This window comes from Dicentrarchus labrax, unplaced genomic scaffold (assembly GCF_905237075.1).
Source record: "Dicentrarchus labrax unplaced genomic scaffold, dlabrax2021, whole genome shotgun sequence".
NCBI lineage: Eukaryota > Metazoa > Chordata > Actinopteri > Moronidae > Dicentrarchus > Dicentrarchus labrax.
In genome coordinates this window covers 15,892,039-15,919,479 of record NW_026136707.1, presented here as the reverse complement: position 1 = coordinate 15,919,479, position 27,441 = coordinate 15,892,039, and the positions used below count along the sequence as shown (strand labels likewise).

At 38.8% G+C, this 27,441-nt stretch overlaps 1 protein-coding gene across 1 annotated transcript in view; it reads right to left on the bottom strand.

Annotated features, from left to right (window-relative positions):
• Nucleotides 1–27,441, bottom strand: part of LOC127367349 (collagen alpha-1(XIV) chain-like) — a 111,641-nt gene that overhangs the window by 45,479 nt on the left and 38,721 nt on the right. Inside the window, exons 20-30 of the mRNA XM_051407111.1 lie at nt 25,750–25,872; nt 23,669–23,818; nt 19,949–20,065; nt 16,568–16,714; nt 14,776–14,850; nt 11,903–12,042; nt 8,942–9,065; nt 2,729–2,872; nt 2,264–2,428; nt 2,003–2,041; nt 1,727–1,865 (exon numbers count right to left, since the gene is read on the bottom strand). Of these exons, the coding sequence (XP_051263071.1) occupies nt 1,727–1,865; nt 2,003–2,041; nt 2,264–2,428; nt 2,729–2,872; nt 8,942–9,065; nt 11,903–12,042; nt 14,776–14,850; nt 16,568–16,714; nt 19,949–20,065; nt 23,669–23,818; nt 25,750–25,872 (1,363 nt within the window). The remainder of the gene's footprint in view (nt 1–1,726; nt 1,866–2,002; nt 2,042–2,263; nt 2,429–2,728; nt 2,873–8,941; nt 9,066–11,902; nt 12,043–14,775; nt 14,851–16,567; nt 16,715–19,948; nt 20,066–23,668; nt 23,819–25,749; nt 25,873–27,441) is intronic.

Sequence of the window (27,441 nt, the reverse complement as noted above, 5' to 3'; positions counted from 1 at the left end):
AGTTTTATACCTGAATATGTCCCTGTGGTATAGTGCTAGGTAAAGCTCAATGCTTCTAACCTGCACCTGCAAGCATCTCTTAATACTGTAAAGCCTGTTAATTACTAGTGGTCATGGTCTAAACCTGCAATTTGAAACCCACTTGAAATGCACAAGGTGAACTCTTAATGAAACCTGAACACATAACCTTAACACCTTTAATCTTTTGATACTTCATTAATTACAGATTGAGCATGGTCTAATCAAACTAGACGCTATAATAGCTTCTAAAAGTGTCCCGTGCAAGCTACAGTGTGTGAGTGTGAGAGTGAGTTTATTCCTGGGGTTGTTTCTTTTTTAGCCTGGACAAGTTGAATTATTTTTATTTTTTAAAAGCAGTCTATAATTTAGCTGTGAAGCCCTAAAAGAGAAAGATGTGAGATTGTCATTTTGCCTTTTGTGTTAATTAGCAGAAGAAATTACAGCGATTAGTGGAAAATGCATGTGTAATATATTACTGCAATAATCTGCTTCTGCTCAGGGCTTCCAGTACATTTCATTTTATTGCAGGTTTTAGGTAAGTTTTGAAAAAGACGAGAGACTTTCTGCAAGATGTTCAAGTATTTATATTAATTCATCAGATAAATGGGTGTCATCTGTCTTGCAGTCAATTTTATTTTAACAGTGATAGGCTCAAATTCTTTCATCTTCAAGAACCCCATTTGTGGTTGTTAACATTGGGGGCTAGTACTGATTGTGAGATAGCAAGTGTAACACAGCCCAGGTGTTGAGAGTGGGACTTGAACCCTAGTGTCCTAAAAGATCATCCAAACAAAGATGAAGGGAAAATGTTTGACATGTTAGCTTTCATGTTAGTTCCCCAGTGGTTTGCTATTAGCCTGAAAGTCACGTCATTTTCATTGGCAGGGCTGTTGAATAGTTCTAGGACCCTGTGTGTGCTGTTGGCTGATAATTCAAAGTCCTCTGGTGTTTGTGTCCCGCTGACCAATGTAAGTCATCACTCCCCATGTTCAGAAGAAGAAGGAAGAGTCACTTAAACAAAGCAAACATAGATAGCAACAGTGTGGGATCAAAATAACTCCATGAGACACAGAACAAACTTAAATATTAGTGAGCTGGATTCAACAGCATGTACTGTATTTAGAAAAAAACTTAAAGAGGAACTTTTTCACATGCAGATATTTTTAAAATGTGTGATTTATTAATTAACGTGTTTGTGTGTCATGATGATTCTTTTGTGACACTGAATCATTATTATAAGCACCATTTGTTCTCAGGTATCTCCTGTGAAAGAGATCTTGATCTAAATGATACTTGGACAAATACAACTGTGACTGAACAAACTGTTGCCTCCAACTCTGTCTGCTGTTTATTCTGTATTACAATATAGCCCATCCCATGTTTTCCCATGAATATGCTGTCAGGCATGGTTAACCGGTTGCATTTATGTGTTGTTTTCTGTCAACAGCAGAAAGAAAAATACATCAATGGGAACAGCTAAATAGTGTGTTTGGATGTAACAGAACACAACATAAGCGGCTATGAAGAGAAGAGTAGGAGGTTTAATCACAGTAATCCGGGCAAATCCAACTCATTATCAGATCACAGCTATGATGCACAATTTATTTGCTTGCCAAGCGAAACTGAATTTAAAAAAAAAAAAATGGTCTAAAAGTGTGTGTAAACAGAACATTTTAAAAGATGTCTTCCCCTTGTCCTTACTCACTTTGTGGGCTGTGACACCAGGGCGTCACGGTGTAACCTGTAACAGGGGAAGCTGTTGAATGAACCCGGCTCCAGAGAAACTCCAGGTATGGTGCTGTACTCCTTCTCTATAAGGCCAAACTTCTCCATCATACGGAAACCTGCAAGGGACAAATCATCATTACCTTCATCTTCATCACGATCAGCGACCTTTGGCTTCATCCTCATTAGCTTTCTACCCAGGTTTGATACAGTGGTTGGATCTGTTGTACTATGTTATGTCATTTGCACCTCTTACCTGCCATTGTGTTACCACTCATCAAAACAGATGGACAAGCTGAAAGAGGCAAAAGAGTTTGTTAGTTCATCTTTAATATTTTAAATTCTCAGCCTTCAAATAAATCCCTCTCTCTTTCCCTTTTTTCTTCAGTCATAATCTGTCTCTCCACCAACAGCAGTCCTTTCTCTATCTTCTTTCTGTCCACTGACTTTTCTAAACTCTTTTCCCTCTTGGTCTGTTACCCTGTCTCTGTTTTAAACATAAGGTAGTGTTACTCACTGGCAGTAGCAGCCTCACACACAAAAGTAATGAGCTGTTCTTCTATTTTCTTCACAGCATCCAAATCATCCACAAAGAAGACGTGTCTGTCACTGGGCTTACTGGCAATATTCACCAGCTCCCCGTAGTCGGCGTCAGCAAAGCCAATGGCAAAGATGATATAGCCTGAAAATAGAATTTAACACGAGAATTGATGACAAGTTTTAAAGTCAATGGAAAGGATTAAGTGAAGTAATGTAATACATTGTTGGAGTTATGGGTTTCAAACCAATGGTTGAAGAGACTGATATCCTGTGACCGTAAAATGTGACACACAGTACAGAAAGTATCCAAGAATTGAAAGGGGGAACGGGGATGTGTCCTGTACTGTACCATTACACAACACTTACTTTATCAGTGTCAATGGATCAGAACTTTAATTAACTACCAAAGATTTAATCTTTTTTTGGTCTATGAAATGCCCACCATCCATCTGCATTTCCTTGGACACTTTGTTGACATCATCTTGCGAACGTCCATCAGTGAGAACAACCAGGACTTTAGGAACACCCCTTCTAGCTCCGGCCTCTGCAGTGAAAATAGACTCCTTCACATGTTTGATGGCCCGACCTGAAGAAAGACAAAAAAAAACAAAAACATTAGATTAAACGAGCATACCAGTATTTTTGACACGTTTCAACCTGTATATGCCCATTTATACTTTACATTTATGCCATCTGTTAAATTAATGCCCAATCATACTCATGCAGATGCATAGCACGGTCATTAAAACCTGACACTTATCACTGTTACTTTGCTGAATATGTCGACACTGTTTTCTGACGCAGTGTCTCTGACTGAATTATAACTCTGAGAAAAACAGTCTGCAAGATTATTTTGATGTTGTAGTGAAATGAATGTTAACCAATGGCTGCCTTAAAGGAAAAACTTGAAAATTAAATTAACAGTACAGGGTAAGGAAGCCCTAAACAGTCATAGATTCAAAGTGTTTTTTAATGCTGATATCTTAAGATCACAAGTTAATTATTTTGTTATCTTGGGATAACAAAAGGCCCAAAACAGGTTGATTCTCTGCAAAGCTAACTGAACCTTTAAATAGACAACTGAATCTCCCTCTCGCCTGTTTCATCTTGTTACGTCTTTTATGTTGTTTTCTTCATGTTTTGTCTGTCATGTGTGATATACACCGGTCTTGATGTTGGGAAGGTGTGCAATGATGCAAAAAAATAGAAAAATATGATCGCAATTTGTAATTCCCTGAAAGCAGTTCAAAGTAGTTGAAACTAGTCTGTTTTGAAAATGTGAGGAGTAGTCAGATATTTGTGTAAAAATGTAGGGGTGAAAGTAAAAAGTTGTTAGAAAAATAAATACTCAAGTACAGATACCTGAAAAAACGACTTAAGTCCAATATAATAATACCAAAGTATTTGTATTTCATTACTTCCTCACCTCTACATAGTCGTACAATGAGCCGTGGCTCTGTGGGGCTCAGCCCCGACAGCCCCAGCATCCTACGACAGAAATACATTCACTGAGGAAGTGCAGAGATTGGATTACGTGGAGTGGACCTTGAGACAATCACTGCCCAAGGCATCTTCCAGATCAGCCGGACCAAACGAGAAAATTAGCTTTGTTATACTGAGATAACTAAATAATTAACTTCTCGAGATAACGGCATTAAAAAAATTTTTGAATACATGCCTGTTATAGGCTTCCATACTGGAAACATGGAAATACAAAATTACTAGTGTGGTCTTCAGTAACAATGTAAAATAATACTCTTCTCCACATGGACGTGGCATGGACGTGAATACTTGTGACCTTTGCTACATTTTTAATGTACCTGCTAATTAAAAAAACAGGTATTCTTTATTATTCCACTGACATTAATTAAATATAAATTTTTGAGCCCATAATTATTACATGACAATGAGTGACCTAAAAGCTACTGAAACCAGATTTAGGCCGAGTTTCCATTAGCATTTAAAACAAGGCAGAAAACAGACGATGTCTGATGTATTTCGATGAGACCTAAAAACTAAAAGATGAGAGAAACTAATATGGAAATGTCACAATCCAGTCTGTCAAAAAGTTAAAATTAGATGAACTTTTGACAGTGTGCAGGTCATCTGCTAATGGACTTAATCAGTCAATCAAATCTGTCCAGACAGCTTTAAAAGGTTTGAAGAGCCGCCCATAACAGAGCAACCAAGGTGGTTTCAATGCATACTTGTCAGTGAATTTAATGATTCCTTATGTATCATTGTGCTTCAAGCCCCTTAAAATACTTAAGGTTTTGTAAAATAAATACATTTAGTGCATCAGCAAGGATAAGCATTATTCTCAATTATATTTAATTATATATGTATTTCTATTGATCTATTTGCCTCCAGGCAGCTCTCTCTACTGCTGACAACTGAATTGTACTTGACTACTGTTGAAACATGAACTCTGAACAGATAAAGATGGTCGTTATTGTTATTCAGAGCCAAGAAGTACAAGGTAGAGCCATTTTTAAAAGGGTTAAACTGATCTGCAGTGTGTTATCCATTGCTTTAACTGATCTAAACTGCTTAAGACTTCACACATGCTGTACATAAGCGACAATCTACTATATACTCACATTGGGAAAGAAAATCGAAGAGCACAGTCCTCTGATCATAAACCCACACAGGTAGGTTATTTCTGTTTAATGCCAATTTTTGCATACTGTCCATCATGATTTGCATTAATACTTCATATAGCTCGTCTACTCATCTCCAGCTGACCTTTTCATAATTAAATGGACAATCACTACAGTCATTAATCCTCTTAACTACCTCTGTCCATTTACACTTTCTCCTTTCACTCCTCTTGTGTTTTCAAGAGTCCGAGTTATTAAGAGAGGTGCAAAGCATCGGAAAATTTCGTAATAAAAAAAAGAACAAGCAGTAAATGGTCCCTTCAGTTGACCAAATACTCAATTGTACATGTAAGAGTGTGTGGCATAAATAGCTTGATAAGTTTAGGGTGTATCTGTCTCCTAATTTCGAACCAAACCAAAACATTCAAATCACATCGCCGCCTGCTCCTGATTTTTTTTCCTTAACTGAGCTGTCAGTAATGACAAATGATAGAGCGCTTGGCCTGTAAAGTGTTGTGTTGTCAGATATCTGCTAGCGGTACATGTGTTTCTCCACTGTCCTCTGATCACACAGGGCGAGACTGGAATTACAGCAACTAGCCAGGCATGAAGTGAGACAGGACAGGGCAGAGGAGAGGGGAGACGAGATTAAGGAGGGGCTGGGTGGGTGGTGTAAAAAGAAAGGGCAGGTGAGGCGGTACAGAAAGAGTGGGGGGGGGCAAGGTGAAGGGAAGAAGATAGAAGAGACGGGGTCAGATTGGAAAAGGCAGGTATGAACAGAGGGTGAGAAAAAAAGAAAACAAAACTGAAACTTGTCACTGAATCTTGGGGTTCAAAAGCCCCTCATCAATCAGTGAGCCATCACTTTGTGTGTGTGAAGTAATGTCAGTGTCAGTTTGGATTTGGCCTCCTGTCTGTCAGTTTTCTCGCTGTCACAAGGGCCATTCATACATTCATTCCTGAACTAATTAAAGATTCATAAACCTTGAACCTTGAAACTGAGTGAGGGTCCCACACAACTGCATTACTACAGCTGAAGAAGTCTAGTCTAAGAACTACTAAAACAATAGAAAAAGGCCAATCACATCTTGACTAATTTAATCTGTGAATATATTACTGTACAGTTAAGGATTAAAAGTAACAATACTTTACATACTGGAAGTACACACACGCACACTTGTACAATTCCTCACTCTGAATATAAAGCAGAGTGAAGGATTAACACAATTACTCATGTAGAGCATGAAAATCAGTCTCAAAAGACAAAAAGTCCCTACATCACACACACACACACACACACACACACACACACACACACACACACACACACACACACACACTCATATATATACACTATAGTATATGTAAAGGGATAAAGACTATTACAGCTGCAGCTACATTAAATCAATCATTCACCATGCCAGTCAGAGGCTCACTAATGCCTTAATGAATAAATGCATAGTGAAAAGCCAAATCCCAGTATATCAGCTCCAATACCCTGTATTCTCAAAATGCTCTTCCCTCTCACACTTGTATAAGCGGAAACTGACGGTGGAGTGTAAAGTCTTAAAGAAGGCAGCATCATTTACATACTGTTTCTAAAATGGGTATAGAGGAAAGGCTTATGGCTAGGAGCTGGCTCAGAAGGAGAATAAGTAGCTGTCCGTCCCTCCTTGAACCTCTGCAGTGCCATCGAACAAAGTGCTCATCCCCCGTAGCTACAGTAGCAGCTCTGTTGCCAACTGTCCAACAGAGTGGGGGGCTAGTGGGCAGCTCCCAGATGTGACAAATGTGATGCAGGTTGCTCCCTAAAATAAGCAGCTTTGAACAAAATTTAAGAAGCCGAATCTGCTGTCTAAAAAATCCTCTCTGCAACTGATACAAGCTTTGAAACTTCACCGTGGATCTATGCATAGCTTTTTTAAAATGTGTTTTCAATGTGTGTTTGCTTGACCCAAGGGTTATAGGACAGAGGATATAAAGTGGCTATTTACAGTAAAAACATAAAAAAGGCATTAAAGCTGTGGGGTTTCTTGTTGGTTAGCAGTTGTATCCACACAGATGTATCTGCCAGAGGCTCAGGGTTAAAGAGGCAGAAAGCTACAGTCTTTACTTTTAGGGCTTTGGGGGATTTAGGCACAGTAAGGGGCCCTGATGGGGTCTCTGTTGAGAAGTTGAGGTTTAAGAATGAAAAAAAGGGAATAGTTTGGGTTTGGAGAGTGAAAAAGACTTTAGGCTTGTAATGCAAGCATCAGTCCTGAAAGCCAGAGAAACTACTGATCCATCTGTAAATGGACCAGAGGAGTCAGACGTAAGTAAGGAGGTTTAGGTACAGTCTCCAGTAGTCTCCAGTATATATCTCAGTATTTGTGTGTTTATAGTGTTTGTATGGTTTAGAACCATATTAGCGTCAACATTTCCAAAGGAGGGGTAAATATCAAAACTTAAGCTTCTTAACAGGATAGGAAATAATGTTCACATCTCCCTGAAGTATAACATTTTATTATTTCTTGGCATAAATATGTAAAATAAATAAACTAAAAACTGTAAAATAAATAATAAAATAATCACATTATCTAAAATATAATCCAAAAATACAATGTGTGGGTTTCTCTGGTGGAAATAAGGACAGCCTGAAGAATAGGCATTATGTTTGAGCTACTGAAGAAGATTAATTCTACACTGAGGTGGTGCATGTGCATGTTCTGTATGTGTGCATGTGTGTGGGTGAGAGACAAAGAGATAGGGGGAGAGGGAGTCTGTGAGCATTAGCCTAACCTTGTGAGAGCTTGCTGCCTCTTCTTTCTCTTTGTGTGAGGAAGAGGAAATTTCATGGTTTATTTTCTATTTTGATGTAGACCACACACACACACACACACACACACACACACACACACACACACACACACACACACACACACACACACACACTGCCCTGTCAGCTAAATTGCCACCTGTTTCCACCTGCTAAGCTGTAAGACAGTACAGTAGATGTAGGTGCATAAGGGGGGACAAAAGAAAGAAGGACACGAGAGATTTGAGGAGAAAGTTAAGAAAAGAAGAAGGGATGAAGAAGAGAGGAAGCTGGAAAGGAAAGCAAAGAGGCAGCAGAGTGTGTGAGCAGAGGACAGCAGGGGGTTGGCAGGAGAGTGGAGGAGATGGAGGGGAGGAAAGAAGAAAAAGAGGAGTTAAGAAGGGGGCGGAAGGGATAAGTGGGAAGATGATAGTGCGATCAGCGCTGGAGCTGATAGGAAAACTCAAGGACACAATTACAACAGACACTGAGCCATGGCCCAGACCTTAGGAGAGTTAAAGTCTGAACAACCGGCATCACCTGTAAAGCCACATTAACACATTCACCTTGCGTGTACTAGCACAGCTGGATGCTTCCACACAATAGATTCACAGCCCTAAACCGCTTGCAATGCATCCAAACCCTACATTAAGGTCATTCCACTCTGCAGTATGTGATAGTTTCAACAAGTATCCTGACATTGACATTCCACGTTTCACAACATGCTTTCTTCAAGTTTGCTCATCAAGATCAGTTCTGGTGACTTGCAGTTTAAAGTTAATTCTTGACTTTTGGTAATAGAGGTTGACAAAACAATCTCACTACACAGTCCATTAGTAGCTGTTCTGGAGCATCACACAATCTTCCCCAACAAATGGACTTTGCCCAGTTGTTATGGAGTGATAGACGTTAAATGTTTGGACCGAAAGCTCCAGATCAGTTACTAATGGGCCTTGTGGTGATATTATTTTGTCAACAGCTGCTTCCAAAGTTTAGCGTGATCTTTAAATCTCAAGCCAACATGGACAAGAAGTCCTTAAAGTGTCCTAGAAATTTAAATATCTTCAACTCCATGACGAATGGGCAAACTCTGCTATCTGCAGGGGAAGATTATGTGATAGGACTGAAAGCTCCACAACAGCTATACTAAATGGACCTTGTGGTGAGATGGCTCTGTCAACAAGTGTTAAACTGACATCCGAATACCTCTCTTGTTGCATAACCCATTACGACATTAATCCTACTAATACAATGTTCTGACCTGTCTTGGTGTTTCCTCCTTTGTATCTGATCATCTGAATAGCTTCCAGCAGCGCTTCCTTGTTTCCATGGGAACTCAGCTTGAATTCTGTCCGAGCATCATCACTGAACTGAGCAATGGCCACCTGCAGAGACAGCGACAGACAGAAAGTGAAATAAGTTCAAATCAAATGTCAAATCAAATTGTATAAAAACAAGTTATCATCTTCTAGTCTTGCCCTAAAGGAAAAGTTTACACAAAAATGAAAATTCGGTCAACATCTGCTCACACTCCATCACAGTACCACTGAAATTTGTGTGTTTGTGTAAGTTTGTTTCTGTTTCCTCCAAAATGAAAATCAATAGCCCAAATTACCCAAGCAGCTCATGTGGCATTCTGTGAGTGTAACGAAGCAAAATGTCTGTGCTTTGGGTCCTAATACTTATACCTCATTATCACCTACACTTTCGGGCATTTATTCTGAACAGAATCAAACAGATGCTTCCTTTGGTTGCTGAAGGAAAAACTGTAATTACACAAATTTGGTATGCTTAAACAGCCCCACAAAGTGAATACTTTACAAATTGAACTGTACCCAACACGCAAGAAGCCAAAATATGACATTTTCATGGTTTAGTGTTAAGGTTTAACGAGTGAAAGCAGTCCCAGGTGACAGATTTCCTCTTTTTACACCTGGTCAAATGCTGGTGGTCTTAATATTATTTAACACTGAACACATGAAGTAAAAGTTCACGATGTCAAACAGGAATATTACAGCCTTATTTTATGCAAGTCTCTAGGTGAAAATTCACTGAAATATATATATATATATATATATCCACACTCCCAAATCAGAGCTATAATCAATCTAATTGGCTTACTCTAAGAGGGGCGAACAACTATCATTACCTCCAGACTGCTAATGGTGCTGTTGTTGGCTCAGAGCGGCCTACATTTACCAGCCAACTCTCTCTTTACTGTACAGCCAACTCTCTCACATTACAGCCAGTGTTTTACTCTTGGTCGCCTACTGCCAGAGGGTTATGGGGCACAGAGAGGGTAGCAAACTGCTTAACAGCAGACAGTACACAAATGAAAGAAAAAGGTTTAGCAAGCACCTCTACACTGTGACAAATGAACCAGCTGAGCTCTGCTGACATAGGGGGGTCCATGCAGGCACGAAGCACAAAGGAATTAGCTCACAGTGACAATAGAGAACTACTGCCTCAAGTTAGAGCCTGACATTCCTACTGATGAACCAGAAACATGAAAAACACAGCAGAGATGGTATAATATTCACTGGGGGAACGCAAATCAAAGAGTTGCTCATGGTGGATTTTATAAGAATCAAGTTGATAGTGTATTAGTTGCTTTAGATGCTTGAACCATCTGATCTTTATTCCAGCTTTTAATGCATCTTGATTCCGACCACCATTCCTGCCAGAAAAGTAATGTTTTCTGGCACAAAACACAGAGGCAGCAAATGAGCAGAGTTAATCGAATGCTGCACAGCAACTAGAAAAAAGTCTTTCCAGAAAGTAAAGATTGACTCACTAGGGGTTTAAAGTTCCTCTCCACTTTTCTTAACTTTTCTATACATGCAAGGCTGTGGCCATGCTGATATGTCAGGGGACAGCTGAAGACAAATGTTTGAAATCCTGCTCCAGAATCAATTAATGCCGAAAGCAGCAGCCTTCTTCAAACAATAAGTGAGCCACGCCTACATGGGTCAAAAGAATGAAGAGTAAACTCAGACTGTTTAAAATTCATTATTTGGGCTAATGTCCATTATTCATGTCCACTTTTTCTATTTATGTCTGAAATGCAACAATGAGAGTGAAACAAAGAAAGGAGAAAAAGCCAGTTTACAGAAAGCAAGCTGCAGATAGATCACTCTCCATCCTTTCATTCTGGATGTACTGCATCCTGTCTCCATTATTCCATCATCTCATTATCCACTGAATAAGTCTAGTCTTATAAACTAGTTATAGACAGAAGTTTTTTTTCCTCCTCTTTTTTTATGCATTACAGTAATGCACTCCCGTCTTCTGTACAGTTTTCCTATCTTTTCTTATCTTCATTTATCTAGATTTTTTTTTAAAATACTTTATTCTTGTGTGAATTTTGTGTGACTTGTATATTTTTGTGTGATTTATATATTTATCTTTTTATTTTTTTGTGTGATAGTATATTTTAAGCACCATAGCACCAAGACAAATTCCTCGTATGTGTAAAAACCTACCTATAATAAATAAATCTCATTTTGATTCTGATACTGATTTTTTTTGCAGAGAAGTGGGAGGTGAGACGGGATGCAGCATGTATAAGATGGGGCAGTTGGTTGGAAGAGTTGAGGGGAAATGGGTTGTTGGATGTATGTGAGTTTTACTCTGTGCTGTGCTTGAAAAACACAGCTCCTAGAAAGATTACAAAACCCTGCCTGCACAATCTGCAGGGGTATATAATGTTTCTTTTCTGGGGGGGATTATTATATGCAAATAATTTTTTTTCCCTGAAAAATTCTCTCTTTGGTGAATGGGTTCTTCCCACAGACTGCACTATAGTATGTAATTTCTTTATATCGTAATTTTTATGGTTTTCAGTGTGGATGCTTTTGGCTCAATCCCCAGTGTCTGCTTTACATTCCATTTCCCATGAGCACACCATTTTTCAAAAGGAAAATGTTGTAACAAAGACAATAAATTACAAAGCCAGTGAACGAAAATTAAAAGCCTTAGGCACATTTGCACTTCGGCTAGTTAACTTATGACACTGTACAAACTGTACAAAATACAGCACTTTTCAATAGACACGGACATTTAGACTAGACACAAGAATGTGAATATCAGCAACATTATTCAGACCTTGAAGACACAAATATAGAAGTAAAACCTGTGCATTACTGTTTTATCCTTGAGTTTGAGATTAGACAACTTCCCTGAGGTACAATGAATTAGGTGTGGGTGTGATCACAAGACTGACCTGGGTGCCGTCTGGTCCAATCAGATCCAGCGATCCCATGGTGCTATAGAGGAAACGTGTTATCTTCATGAAGTTATCGTCTCCGATGGACCAGGAACCGTCTACCAGGAAGGCCAGGTCAGCCTTGGCCTCCTTACACACTAGACGGACAGACGGAGGCGACGACAGACGACAGACAGACAGACAGACAGACAGACAGACAGACAGACAGACAGACAAGAGAGATATATAGATTTAGTCAGCATGTCATTTTGTCTCTGCATTTAAAAAAGTAATTTCAAACAGAAGGAAGGTTAGTGGAGGACAAAGCATAACCTGAATGTTAACTGGCTGCCTGATATATTCAGACTCTGAGTAAATATGCATAGTATGAAGCACTGCAAATACACATTCACTGCAAACGGGTAAATATGGAAAGGCTGGGTCCTCAGATTCATTTTCAGACTGTAGAGTTTATAAAGATTAAAAGGTATAGCGCACACTCTCCGACTCAAACTGATTTTTCTGACCACTGTATTTCTGTATTTTCTTTCTCCTTCGGTAAGCTGCTCATTCATATTCCTGGTCCAGCAGTAACTTTTCCCTCTTCTTTTATTCTTCTCAGGTTTCTAAATGACTCCCACTAGCCTTATCTTTGCTGCCATAAAGTTGTTTTGTGGTTTTCAAAGTTCTTTGCTAAATTCCAAACCTTGTTTATAACCATGTCAGCCTCCATGAAAGCCGGGGAAGAACCTTCATTAGTATCTACACTGTTTATTAGGGAAGGGTGGTTGTAATTCTAAATGCAAGAGAAGAGAAGACGAGGAAATTAGCTAGTACAAAAACTCTACTGGTGTTACTGTTTTATAAGAGGAGCTCTCATGCTTGTCAGAAATGTTATGTTAAAGGTCAGCTGGACAATGTTTTGATTACAAGGTTTTATGTGGCTGATTCAGATACAAGCTGTGATGATACACTGAGACTTTTTCATTCTCTTCCTCTGTGGTATTGTCTTGAATACTCTCACCACTTGTCATCATAATTTTCTTTCTATTTCCACTTTAATACTGCATGTATTTTTCCTGACTTCTTTCTGTCTCTACCACTGTGTCTTTCTCCCCATTAGTCTCTTTTTCACTCTGCTCCCCCTGCTGCTCTCTGTCTGCAGCCCTATCTCTGCACATTTCTCTCATCCTGCCAACCACTTTCTTTTATTCACTTTTTCTTGTTGTTTTTACTGTCTGATTCTCTTCCCTTTACAGACACATATGCACCTCTTTCCCCTGTCTTCCTGGTTCTGTCCTGAGTAAAGGTTGCCTGTCATTACAGACGGAGGCATTGGTCTGACAAAGGTCAGAAACCTAGAGAGAGATGCTTACAGACTGGCTCAGCGGGTGTATCGCTTCATGTTTGTGGAGTCTACGGTGCTCTTTTACCTGAGCCCATCAGACAGGAACAAAGGAGGAGGACTGTCTGGGTAGGAGTTGGACGGTCGGTCTTGAACTTGTACCTCTTTGTTTCTAATCTTTCTATGTAGGCTTGTCAGGCCATTTGGAAAAATCCTCCTCCACAGTGTGGATATTTTGCCTGTCTTATCTCTTGGGGCATCTAGTGTTGCAGCATGATTAACAGCTAATCAAGGTTTAAAGGGTAATCCATAGGCATCAAGTTGTTAGGTTCAAAATAATATTTTACAGGTTAGTGTAGCTTAGAAAATCACACTGTTAACATTATAGCTTCCTAGATTAGGACTACGTGCGCATACTGCAGTTATAAAGAGTCAAGGCATGTCACCTGTCAGTCACAGGTGCACCCTGTAGGCTACTGTACTGTTGAAGCCAATATGCTCTATTTGTGATTGGTAGTTGGACTGACTGCTCTGATGTTATAGTGCTCAACATAAACTGTAATTAAGCAGAAGCTGGAAGGGAGTGATCAGGTTAGCCCTGCTGAATCTGAGGTAATAAACTAATAAACCAGGACTGGAGTAGCATTTCTTTACTTTGGCATAGCCTACAGCCCACAGTAGTCTATGTATGTTTCACACAATAATGTCAGTGTGAAGGAAACGTCTCGTAGACTTCCTGTGTAACATTCAGGTGTTTTTTCACATTTACTTTTTGCTTACCTTAAATTTACCCTTCCTGATTTAGTTATAGCGCCTCCCCCCCAAATTCCCCAATTAAATTTCCAGGTCAATGTTGATGTTTTGAAACTAAACACAGTTCACAGTTGTGTATAGACTAAAGAGTAACATAACAGAGTTACTTTATTAAAAGTAAACCTTTTACTGACTAGTTTTTCGTTTCCTGTTTCAAAATTATGCCAGAGTGGCATGGCCTGCACTGTGAGTGTGGTGTTGATCAAAGTTTCAAATTTAAGAACAAAAATAAAATGTCCCAATCAGATTTTTTTTTTTTTTGCCACTGATCATAAAATAAGTTTATAAATGCTATCAAATATACATACACATGCTTGAGAACTGAATAGCTCTGCATCACATTATTTGGTTTCTTTGTTTCAAAATATTAAAGTGAGCAAACTGTAGAAACATTATAACTGCCTACAAATATACAGTGAAAATAAGCTAGATGGGTGCTAAACAAAACATTTTCATGAGAAAAGAGGCTGTTATTACCATCAAAAATATTGCGTTTATCTGTTGCGCATAATTTCTATTTATGACACATATATGACAGCTGGCCTATACTGAGTGTAATGCCACACAAGTTGCCATTATGGCTTCTTATAATTTTAACTAAAATGCATAAACTATCATGTCAGTTGACTAAAGTTACCATAAAAAGTAATTAGAGCACTCTAATTGTTCTCTAAAGATAACCTACTATGTACTGTGAGAGCATGTGTGTTTGTGTGTTAGGCTTCTTGCTTACCTTCTTTAGCAGGCGGGATGGTGGGAGGGGGCTCTGTGGTGGGGGGTTCAGTCGGCGCTTGAGTGGGTGCTGGCACTGGATGGACACACACATACAGACACAAACACACACAGGGGGAAACAAGACAAGGTCATCAATCATGATGGCAGTGACGAGTGGCACCATCATTGGGTTTATCTGTCGACCACACACACACACACACACACACACACACACACACACACACACACACACACACACACACACACACACACACACACAGTCAATAAGCTGGCACAATGAGAGACAGCAGTAGCCTGTTTCCATTAAGCTGAAAGTTTTCTAATCCTCTTCCTTCCTCCGACAGCTGAGTCCTGGACCTTTACAGAGAAAAGATTTCTAGTGCAATCTGTATTTACAACCTGTGTTTACATGAGCAATCCAGCGGCTGTGTTTTGTTCATTCTATCTTTCTTTCCATCACTGTGTGGCAACAATCACAGTTTATCTATTCTTTCTTTCTGTATATATCTCTTTCCTTTCCTTCTGTCAGTTGAGGACAGCAAAAGTACTATTTTCATCAGTCTAGTATCAGTCTGACCAGAGGTTGTTTTTTAGAGTCAAAACAGCCCCAGGTTAAGGTATGCCTCAGTGCCAAGCCTATTACTTTGCAGAAAGCAGTGGGTTCTGTCAAACCAGAGTACAACAAGTAAATCATCTTGGAAACATCGCCGACTGCACACAGAAGGGGCACATACTTTGTGAAAGCAGACCTCAACAAATGTTTCCTCAATATTAACTTCTTACATACAGTAAGTGATAATTGGCCAATAATGTGTTTGATGCAATCATGAACTTTGCTGTGTGGGCATCTTTGTTGGTGCCAGATTGAGCCAACTGTCACTGAATAATAAACAGTGTGGAGTTTCTGCAGTTTAGTAGGGGTTAATGTTATTCTCTTTGTCTGTTTCTCCCCTCCTAAAAAGTATTATGTAGCTCCACCCACACCAGCTACACATAAAAATTTGGTTTACATGTTAATTAAACAGTAATTATTATCAAATATGTAAAATAATACCTATGTAATAATTTAGCACTCTGAAAGGGATTATTTTGCATGATCAGTACATTTACTTTCACTTCACTTAAAGTTCAAATCAAATATAGAACTTCCTGTTGAATTTAATCACAGCTGTCTACTCAAAATCTGTAGATCAACATCATCAGTCAGGGAATCTCTGTATGTATGTGTTTGTGTGTGTTGTGTGTGTGTGTGTGTGTGTGTGTGTGTGTGTGTGTGTGTGTGTGTGTGTGTGTGTGTGTGTGTGTGTGTTTGTGTGTGTGTGTGTATCTTAGACTATATCTATCCATCTATCTATAACCCTGGTTGTGAGCTGAGCCCTCCTGGTCCCTGGAGCTGTGCAGTTCACCTCAGCTCATCAGTTGACCAATGAACTGCAACAGCAGCCTCTATCTTCTCAGACAGAGAGAGAGAGACAGCGAGAGACATAGAGGCCACAATAAAGACTGCAGAGGTGAGACAGATGCATGACAGAAGGTGGCTACAGAGGGACAGACAAAGAAAGAGAGGTAATGAGAGATCAGAAGGAATTACAGGGCAAAATTAGTTAAAAAAAGGAGTAATGGGTGTAAAGAAATTAGATAACAGGGTTAAATGTGAGTCAACCGCCTTAAAAATATTAAGGAAAATGGAAATAAACGGGATGAAACTCAAAGAAATTGGAGTACAATGACATTAACAAGGGAACATAGCCACACATGTGTATACAATATGTAAAATATTTGCAACATACGCGTCATGTCAGTGAAGGAGACAGGAGGTCCCTCCATTTCCTGCATCTGGGTGTGAACGCTGATCTGGTATTGGCTGCCCGGAGTGAGGTCATAGAAGCACTGTCGGGAAGCACCACCTCCCAGGCTCACTTCCTGCTTCTGACCATCTGCAAGTGAACAACGAAACAAAGAATGATTTACCATGACTGAACAGTAATAAAATCCAAACAAGCTTAAATCTCTCTAAAGCTCCTGTTTCAAATTAACTGTGTTTACAAAGCACGTTTTCTATTTTTTCAGCCTTGTTCTGCATCAAATTCAAGCCTGGGAGCTGCTAAGTATGATCACTCTCTTTCAGAGTTGGATACTCAGCAGATTTATTGGAGCAGTCAGGTAGCAAAGTGCCTTGCTCAAGGGCACATTAAAGGTTAGCTGCTGAAGCACAGAAGCAGCATTCAGTCTCCACCCTTTCACACATTTTCAGACACTCTGAATCTGATCTGGCCTACAACTGAATACACTTTTGAGCAACATGTAAATAGTTTAAGCTTAATATCAGTAATAATAATAATAATATTAATATATGGTAACAGAAAGTAGGATTTAGGGCAAATATTAGCATTCATTTTCAGCTCACCTTAGTGAAGCCAAGCTTACTGCACCAAAAACTAAGGTGACTAGACAGTTAAAATCACTGTGGGAAAACATCGTAATATGCACTAAAAAATGAAAATAACTGATTATTGATTTCTTTTTTCTTCTTTTGTCAATTTACTTTGTATTTCAGATGGCAAACATTTGATTTAGTGTGTATTTTGAAAAGGAGAAAATGAATGAGAATTTATGTTGGAACCCCAAAAGGAACGAACAGGACGAACACTTGCTCTAATAGCTGTCATTTGTCAGTTTCATTAGTCTAATTCTATTTCCTAATGTGCCTCTCATCTCGGAGAGTGACAAATTAGCTCCTCCTCCACACAGGAAACAGCCATAGATAATAAAGTTTAGGAAAACAGCTGTCACCGAGAGGCTGCACTTATCCATCTGAGAAGGTGTTTAAGCAGCTGGTTGGGTCTATGTGGATTAAACCAAATCTCAAAATTCCAGCTAGAATATCCAGTCGCTGCTCAGCCAGGAAGGAGGGAGAGACAGAGATAAATAGAAAAGTGCGGGAGGCAAGGGAGACAATATTATTTTTCCAGGCCTATTTCCCTATTATTCAAACTTGTTAGAGAAGGAAGATGCTTAGCTTAGCTTAGCTTAGCATTGCGTAAACACTGTAAGCAGTGGCAAACAGCTAGACTGGCTTTATCCAAAAAGTAAGATCTGAAGTAAGATAAGCTAATTGCGTCTTTGATGTTCATATTCTATATGAGTACAGCACGATAGTGGTATCAATCTGCTCAGAGAGAACAAAGAAGCATATTTTGTAAAATACTATTTCTAGTATAAATAGACTCTTTTCAGAAGTTACACTTAATTGGTGAGAAACCCAGAGGATTACAATAAAGCTCTTTTACTGTGAGATGGCCTAGAGTTGGTTATTTTAACCACAGTGTGTACAACTTTCAAACTTGCACATTAAAAAGTGCTTTGCATAACATTTTATTGTGCAACAGAAAAAATAGGGCCAAACCATCTTTCTACCACATTATCTTATTATTTTTTTCCAGAGCTGTCTCTGACAGGATTTCTGTTAACTGAACCAACACAGTGGTCTCCCTGAAATGAACAAGGAAGGCCAACATTTTCTGCCAGAGACCTATCACAGTGAGGACCTAAACACTAATGCACATTGTACAACATTTAATATCAACTTACAGCAGAGGACTTACATCCTTTAACCATGCTTCTTGTCTAATGAAAAAAAGTGATTTGCTTCCTATGTGACCTTTTATCACATACTTACATTTAAAAAATAAACTTAGACAAAGGTTTTCTCATGAACAGAAAAATAATGAAAAGAATGAGCAGAAATCCAGGTGTCAAAAGGTTCGTACATCAACTAAAACCCTGCTTTGTTAGACAACCAGGAATCTACATGGTATCTGCTACAAACATAGTGAAGAACCCCTATGAAGAATAACATGTCTATTTTGCTGAAAAACAACAAGAATGCTGTCACTGTTTCAACTGTGTTTTTTACTGTAGACTTTTTATATGGACCTGTGCTGCACAACCAATTGCCCTCTGAGGGCAAATAAAAATAAAACTTGAACTTGAACTTGTTCACTGTGAGTGGACCGGCTCCAAAATACTCTCCTGTCGACAGTACAAGCTGTACAGTGGTTTTATTAAGGGGTTCATATTTAACACTGACACTTAATTCAATGGGAAAGTAAAAGGATTTATTTATTTATTTATTTATTTTTTATATGATTAAAATTGATTTTGGTAGATATTTTTTGCTAGTTTCTTTTCTTTTTTAAAGACCTCTTTCCATTGCTCCCTCCTTCTTTTCTTCCTCAGTTTTATTAACTGAGTGTCTTGTGCATTCAACAGCTTCTTAAGGTCATACTCTGTGCCTTAATTTGTTTTATTTCTGATGTGATGACATGAGCAATTCTCAAAGCACTTTCCTCCCATGTTGTTTATTGAGGAAAGATCGTACACGTATTATATGTCCCTTCCTCTCTGCAAACAGGGAGATTTATGAATCTCCTTTACAATGTAAATCACTGCCATGCGAAAATGACAGAAAGATACAACACTTATTTCCTCAGAGGCTCATATCAGTATAAATCCAGATGACTATGAAAGGTATATGTAACCGACACACGTGTAACCATCACATACACGCCCACTGGGAGAGTCCTGAGCTGACTTGTCTTTGTGTTAATAATAAGCAGAGGAGACACTTTCACAAGGACAGACTGTAAATCTATAAGGAAACATATTCAGACAAGTTCAATCTAGCCACCTCACCAAACATCACAACTCTAGTAAAACTTTTGATTTACTAACTGAATTGTATTCCAGTCACTTAGCTGGCAGAAGTCTTGTTTCTCACAATGTGGGGCGCTGAAACATGTTGGGACGACTGAGGGTGCACGCCGAAATGTTGGTGAGGACAGATAACTTTTGACTCTGTGTCCGTGCATGTGTCGTAGGAGTATTTTGTTGGAATTATATTTTTGACTGCAGTTGCAAATGTGCAATTCAGACCACATTTCAGCATGATAATAAAGTTACACTTAATTTGAACTCAGAACGAATAAGTCAGTCCAGTTACTGTTTGCAGTGAGCTGCTTGTCTGGTGTCAGAAGCAAAACTAATGAAAGCACTAAATCGAGGAATGAACTCACTTTTTCACCACCTCTGAGAACAGAGATGAGAATGTCCCACACACATACACACGGATAAATACATACCACACTCTCATTAACAGTAGATGTACTTACTGAGTGGAGACTGTATGGAGACTCTGTATAATGTGGCATGAAGAAGAGGCTGCCATTGGACACACATGCTGTTGGGGCGCACCTGGTAGGTTGACAAGCCAGAGACACCGAGGAACACTGGAGATAAGAGAGATAGACAGATAGTAAAATGACAGAAAGATCTATTTAGAATTTATTTTTTAATCTGTTTTCACTTAAGAAACAAAACATCTGACCATTAGAAATTACTGTACTGTAAGTTTAGTAACGTGTCCTCTTTCCTTACTGTCTGTCACTCGACTGGTAAGTCTCCAACTGGGAGAGACTCAGACACCCACCCACAAAGCGCTGAGCTTGGATTTGCTCCATCTATGGACCATGTGGGCTACTAAGTCTGCACCAGACTGTATTCATTAAGGATACTTTGCATCTTATTTGTGGTGCTGCCAAATCTCTCTTAGTTGAATTGGGATTAATTTTGCAGAGACATAATATGAAGTAAACTACTTGAACAGAAGAGTAAAATGGCTATTCTTCACATCATGCACTGACAGACAATAGAGTGAAAAGTAGAACTCTCTGAGGAAGCAGTCAGCATTAACATTGGGTTTAGGTTGAAGTGGCACCTGAACATCTCTTTTTTGGTCTCCTGATAGCTGAAAAATGAACAGTGTACCATCCATATAAAGTGTTAATGGTGCAAACATATCTACACTGACAGTTCCAGTTACAATGATCAGTTGGATAGATGTTAGAACAAATCATAATGTAACACAATTAGTCAGGCTTGGTGTTTAACAGTCCTGTGGAGAAACAATGAGGCATGATGCAGCAAAATGCAAAACACCAAGAGCAATTTAAATATCAGAAGCTTGTTTGGTAGTGAGATTTCAGTGTACCATAGGCAAGCAAACCTCCCAGGAGCCACTCTCTCTTCATTTTCTGTCTCTCTCCCTCTCTTGCTTGTTCTTTCCCCCTTGTTAAGAGAATTTGCTGATGGTATAAAATAAACTTGGCTCTTGAGCCAGTGAATGGATATTTTATGCTGGGACCATATGGCCTTATTTTAAATAGTAGTGAATAATGCATATGACAACCCATCATTCCATTCAATAATATGCAAAGATACACACAAACTCACTCTCATACACACAGACATGCAAAATGCAAACTATAACAGATATGCCTAACTTTATTTCCTGTTTTTAGGGACGTTTGAGGCACATCTGCCCCCACTTTTTGTCTGCAGCAGTAATCAGCACAAGAACACACCAAATGTGTTTTGGTGAGGAAGAGTAAACTGCTACTTCCAAGTATACCAGGCTTAAGTAGAATTATGCAAAGCCAAGTTTAAACATGTTCGGGAAAAAAAAGACATGGTCAACAAAACAAAAACAAAAACAAAAACAAGACAAAACAAGGACAAAGAGAAATAAAAGATTGAGAGACAGGGAAAATAAAAGACAAAAAGTACAAAACGAAGACGCGGTGGCCATTTTAGTTATGCAAAGGTCAAAATAAAATAGCACTGTGGATGGAAACCACGGTGGACCATGCGGAGAAAATACCTGAGTGTGTGTGTGTGTGTGTGTGTGTGTGTGTGAGAGAGCTGAGGTTGCCAGACTTGAAGGCAAATATTTGCACCCATCTGCCTTCCCAGCCTCCTCACCCTCAGTTAGTTTCCACTACACTATTTCTTCTTTCTACTTCTGCCTGTTTCTCATCATGTAATCCTTTCACATTCAAACTTCTCTCGCTTTCTGTGAAAAAAAAAACATGTTATTTCCATTTTTACGACATTGTGCTAATTCTACAAAATTTCTCGAGACCAGATTGAGTGAGCACCCTTCAGTGGTACCGGGGAAAACTAATTTTTACTGTGCAGCTGAAGTGCCAGCACCTCAATACAAACTACATAAAACTTCATTTGGGGGAAACAGTTTCATTTCATTCAATGGTCCTCAAGGTACCAATAATTACTTTTTTATGCTACATGCTAGTACGTGTAATTTATTGGTGCAAACATGCCAGCTGGCTCCCATGGTAAGGCTGCAATGAATGCAGTGTACCCAGGGAAATATGTTACTGTATCTCCCTTATTAGAATGACAAATGACTGAACGTAACCCGCTTAATAAATCAGAGTTCCTCCACTGTAGAATACCAATATGGACAATGAGTTTAACTATGCCCTGTGTAATATGGGAAAATTTGATACATCTGAAAATGTATTGGTGCACTGTGAATTGCCTGCGTCTGATTCTGTTCAATATTTAGTGAGGAGTCATTTTGTAAGTCCCCTGGCAAAATGCATAAAATGACATATAATATGCACAAATAAGACAAAAATGTTACTATAGATACATTATATATATATATATATTTTATTTTTATTTTTTTGCACTGTATGCACAGAATAGGGCTTATACAGAGTCTTGTTAAATTTTTTGATGTGGACAGTAGAGGTACCAATCCAGTGCCACACCAGGGACAGAGAGTAAAGTTTAAATAGGCTGAAAAATGTCAATGCCTCATATTTCTTTATATCTCATTCTTTCTTTATATTTCATGTATCTTTCTCTTCTGATGAAAGCATCTTTCATTAGGAGAGACAGGAAGGCGTGAGGGAGTTGGCACTTATCCAACGGGGGATGATTAAAGAAGAGATGAAAGGTAGCACATTACTGCAGCACAGATTGATAAATAATCTGTGCATCAAAAGCAATCCCCTTTAATTGTTGATTATGTATAAAACCATTAATCGCTCGACATCATTTACATTTTATTTCTCAACATTTTCCTCTAAAGTTAAGGCAAATAGCTTTTTAGGAAGAAAAAGTGAAAATCTCATTTTGCTGTGTGCGTTTACGTGCATGAGGAATTCATGAGCCATTAAAATTAGAATATGTTTGTTTTCATCCCATTTGATGCTCCACCATTTGGTGAGTCCCTTCTGGCCAATCAGACAGTAGGCCCAAAAGAAAACAGTAGATTTTAAACTAGGGGATGATGCAGCAGTTTTCTGAAAACCACACACACACACACACAGAGAAAGGCAGTAAGCCAAAAAGACAACATAAATATTTGGTGACAGATAGTGACACAGCACTATTTCCAGAGTGGGTTCGAAAAAAGAATGTGCAAACAAATGCACGCACACATATAGCTACACAACATAAACTTTCTCTCTATCAACAGTCAATCTTGTTCTCTCGCTCCCTCCCTCTCTGACAGTCTATTTGTTTTAGATGAAAGAGACATTAAAGCCTGCATTAGGTCTTACTGCACCTACTGATACCAAATATATATGCAAAAACGATTGTTCTCTGACTGACTGGGGAATATTAATATCCTTCTGTCTATCGGTCTGTTTGCTAAAGTCTCAATGGAAATTAGAGTGTATCAGCAGGCATTTAATATGCACGTTTCCCGCTTTCTTCAAACTAGTTTGCCATCACTTCCGTCTAATAATCCCACTGTCCTTTGTGACACATTTAGGCTGAAAACCTAACTCTTTTTAAAATTTGGGATGACCTTCCAGTAAGTTCACTGAAAGCTCAATTTAGAATTACGTTTAGCATCTCACTTTCATAAACCTCACTTCACCTATTATTAACCTAAGCAAACAGTGAGACAGCATCTTCTACTCACAGTCAAAATCAGACAACATATCCACCATTTCATACCTACTCGTACAAGGAAGTGGGGGTGGTCTTTGGAGGAGTATGATAGGGATGCTTACATGTCTTGGCATTCACCAGCAGTGGTTCACTTTGTCCTGTTGGGTAGGAAGCAGTCACTTGAACACTGTACTCTGTCCCACTTAGCAGATTCAGGAGGAGCATGGAGTTCATGTCTTCACCCACTGTTGACTCCAAAACTGGTCCTGGAACTGAGAAAGACACACACATGCATAAATGAGCACAGACAGGAAGAACAGAGGGAGACAGAGGAGGATGAGTTATTATATTTAAAAAAAAAAACACACTACAAATCACATCCAGTTTTCCTGTGAGGTTTATAAAATAGATATGAAACTTTGCAAAAACATTTGAATCCAATTTAGAATTTAAACTTTGTGAGTCTTACCTGAGATAGCATTACGTTTTCCAAACACATCAACTAAAAGCTTTATTCTCATGTAGCTAAAGTTAAACACATACTGTTTGAAAAAGGTATAGAGGACAAGCAGTCAAAAAGGGTTATTTTCATGTTTTCTACATGGGATCATCCACTGGTGGGGATGCTAGTAGGATGTGAGTTTCTGCCTGGGACATGCAGCTTTAACCTCAGTCTTTTTAACACGGTTCATTGTTTGCATAGTGCATATTTAAGAGCCTCTTCACAGAATTCTTGCTTTAAACAGCAAGACACCTGGAAACAATAAAAAGACATTAAACATTAACGTTGTCTTAATTAGTTATTCACTTCAGCCATCAAAAGTCAATCACCATGTTAGAAGCTGCTTTGTCTACCTCTGTCTGAAATTAAGGACCCACTGTTTCAACATCAACGTGGTAAATCTGTCGCCATTATCATTGTAAACTGCATGATAATCTTTTCATATACACACAGTGCACAAATATACATGCAAGGTCTTATTGAACTATCAAAGTGTTTCCATCTCTGCTGTAAACAGGAGCTGTCTGTACTAAACAGAGATCTAGTACACTCACACACAACAAAGACAGAATAATAAACTTAATTAATGCAGCATCTCCAAACAACTACTTCAACTACAAACTGCTCTACAAAATAATAACAATCCTGCATATATATAGAATAAAGGGCTGAATAAAAAATAAACAAAAACAGTAGTAGTAGAACAATAAACAACAGATAAATAAAGAAGGAGCAGCAATTATCTTTACAACACACCACTCGCTGGTTTAATAGGAAACAGAGTGTGTATATATCTGTGCGTATGTGGAGGTATGTGTGCATTTTATGTATTTGCTACATTAAGTGAGTTTAAGTTGACATTAAGTATATTGTCATTGTATATTGGTGTGTGTGTGTGTGTGTGTGTGTGTGTGTGTGTGTGTGTGTGTGTGTGTGTGTGTGTGTGTGTGTGTGTGCGTGCTTGCGTGTAAAGGCATTTGCATACACACAGGCACTTTTCCTCAATCACCAAGATTCTTACAGTGAAAACAGCAGCCTGATGAAATTTATTTCCCTTCAACTTAATTCCTAAAATCTGATTAATGCAGGCTGTCTGCTTGAAGCTGGATCCTCAAAGACACAGTAATTGTGTTTGGATGACTAAAAACAGACATGGAAACTATAAAGACTGGAGTCTTGTCTTGGAAGGATGAAACAATTAGCACTAGAGAAGCAGCAGAACAGTGAAAATGGGCTTTTGATGATGCTTCAAGACAATAAATAAATGAGGAAGGGTAATGTCTTATTTCAGCTCTGGATCGCTGACATTTTCCTTATAGCCTCAAACTTCTACCAGGAAAGCCACAATAACCTGAGAGAAGTTTGTTTTCCAGCTACTACGTGCCTTTTTGTTGCCGGTGGGTCCTCTCATAACAAGCAGATTAGTATGTTTGGATGAAGCTGTGTCCCAGAGCAAAGCACAAACTAAATAAAAATACTTCTGTGCTTGACAAATGACAGTCCAGTTGTTTTGTGTTTCTTCTCTACAAAAACCATCACAAAACAAAAAGACAAACTCTACATTTTATAGGGCATCCTCAAAGATCAATCCTAGGATTACTGCTTGATTATACAACTGTGTGTGTGTGTGTGTGTGTGTGTGTGTGTGTGTGTGTGTGTGTGTGTGTGTGTGTGTGTGCGTGTGTGTGTGCGTGTGTGTACCATAGATGGGCTGGTAGACGATCCTGTAACCCTCTGCAGGAGACTGAGGTGGATCCCAGGTGACCCTGAAACGGTTGTACCACTCCTCTGACACACGTAGGTTTCCAGGAGACAAGAGGGGCACTGCCAAAACACAGAAACACAGACAAAATCTGAATATATGAGTGCTTCTCACAACTTGGGCCCTGTGGAGTTTTGTTGTAAACAAACAAAAGTTATGTTTACATTCAGTGTTACTCAACAAAACGCATTTTGAGTATCATGTGAGTATCCCACAAATTAATTGATTGCATACTCTGGTTGGGAGCTGTGCCTTGTCACTGGGATGAAAGTACCAGAAGATTGTTGTAACACTGACCTTTTCTCACGAAACACAGGGAGTCTCTTACTGGTGCACTATTGCATAACTAACCTAACTGTACAAGCTTCTGCATCTAGTTAGTTAGTGGTCCTATTAACTGTCTGTACCCAGACTGAATGAAATGAAGGAAAAGGAGTGGGTTTGTAGCAAGATCATTTAGCTAGTCATCAGCCCTAGTAAAATTATGCTTCATACCAAAACCTTAAGTTACTAAGTTACTAGGCGGTCTACAAAAAGGGCCAAAGCCGACTCTTTTTCCTAAGGCTGAGGTCCTTTAACATCTGCTGGACCATGCTGAGGATGTTTTATGAGTCTGTTGTGGCCAGTGCTATCTTCTTCGCTGTCGGTGATGTCGTGGGGGAGGAGCTGGACACTCTGACGATGTCTCACACCCTCTCTACGACACACTTGCCCAGCAGAGGAGCACCTTCAGCAGAAGACTCCTCTCACCCAGATGCACCACAGAGCGCCACAGGAAATCATTCCTGCCTGTGGTCATTAAACTTCACAACACCTCCCTCAGAGAGTCAGACACCCCCTGTCTGTAATCTGACTCAAACATAGACAATAATTTTTTGCACATTATTACTGTACATTTGATATTTTATATATATATAGTTATATATATATATATATATATACAAAACATATTTAATTTACAATAATATAAAACAGTGAAATGCAGAAAATCCTTACAAGTAAAAAGCTGAAAATTCAATTTTGTTTTAAAAAACAGTTTCAACAAATATTCGAATGTCAAAGTAGATGCAGATTATACATTTTCTGTCAACTAATCATTGCAGCTCCAAAGAAGAGTACAATTGGAACAGCTTCTCCAGTTTTTTGTTTCAGTCCTACAGACACATTTAGGTCAGCACCATAAAAGTATTGATACACAGCCTTAAAATTAATTATGACTTTTGTTCCTTGTTGTTGTTCATAATTGATTAACTAGGCATGGCACTATATATAGTTTGTTGATATATAGTTTAATGATATCCTTTTCAATAAACAGTGAAATATAAATCATGGTAACATTGCCAAGAGGTTTGTGCCAGGGTTGGTTGAATTTGAGTTATTACAATGTTGTAAATTCCCACAGACCCTGATTTAGGAGAGAAGACAGTTTTCCTCCATCAAAAAATAGAAAATCATGTCTTACTATACATCAAGTATGCTTGGTCTCTGATTTATCACTATGCTGCTTTCAAAGATGAAAAGAGGTTTTCATTTGCAATATGGCGAGCTATAGCACCCTCATCTAAAATAGACATATTTCGTCTAACATTTAAATTCTTTGTACAACGAGGAGACCATCGCTACTGCTAATA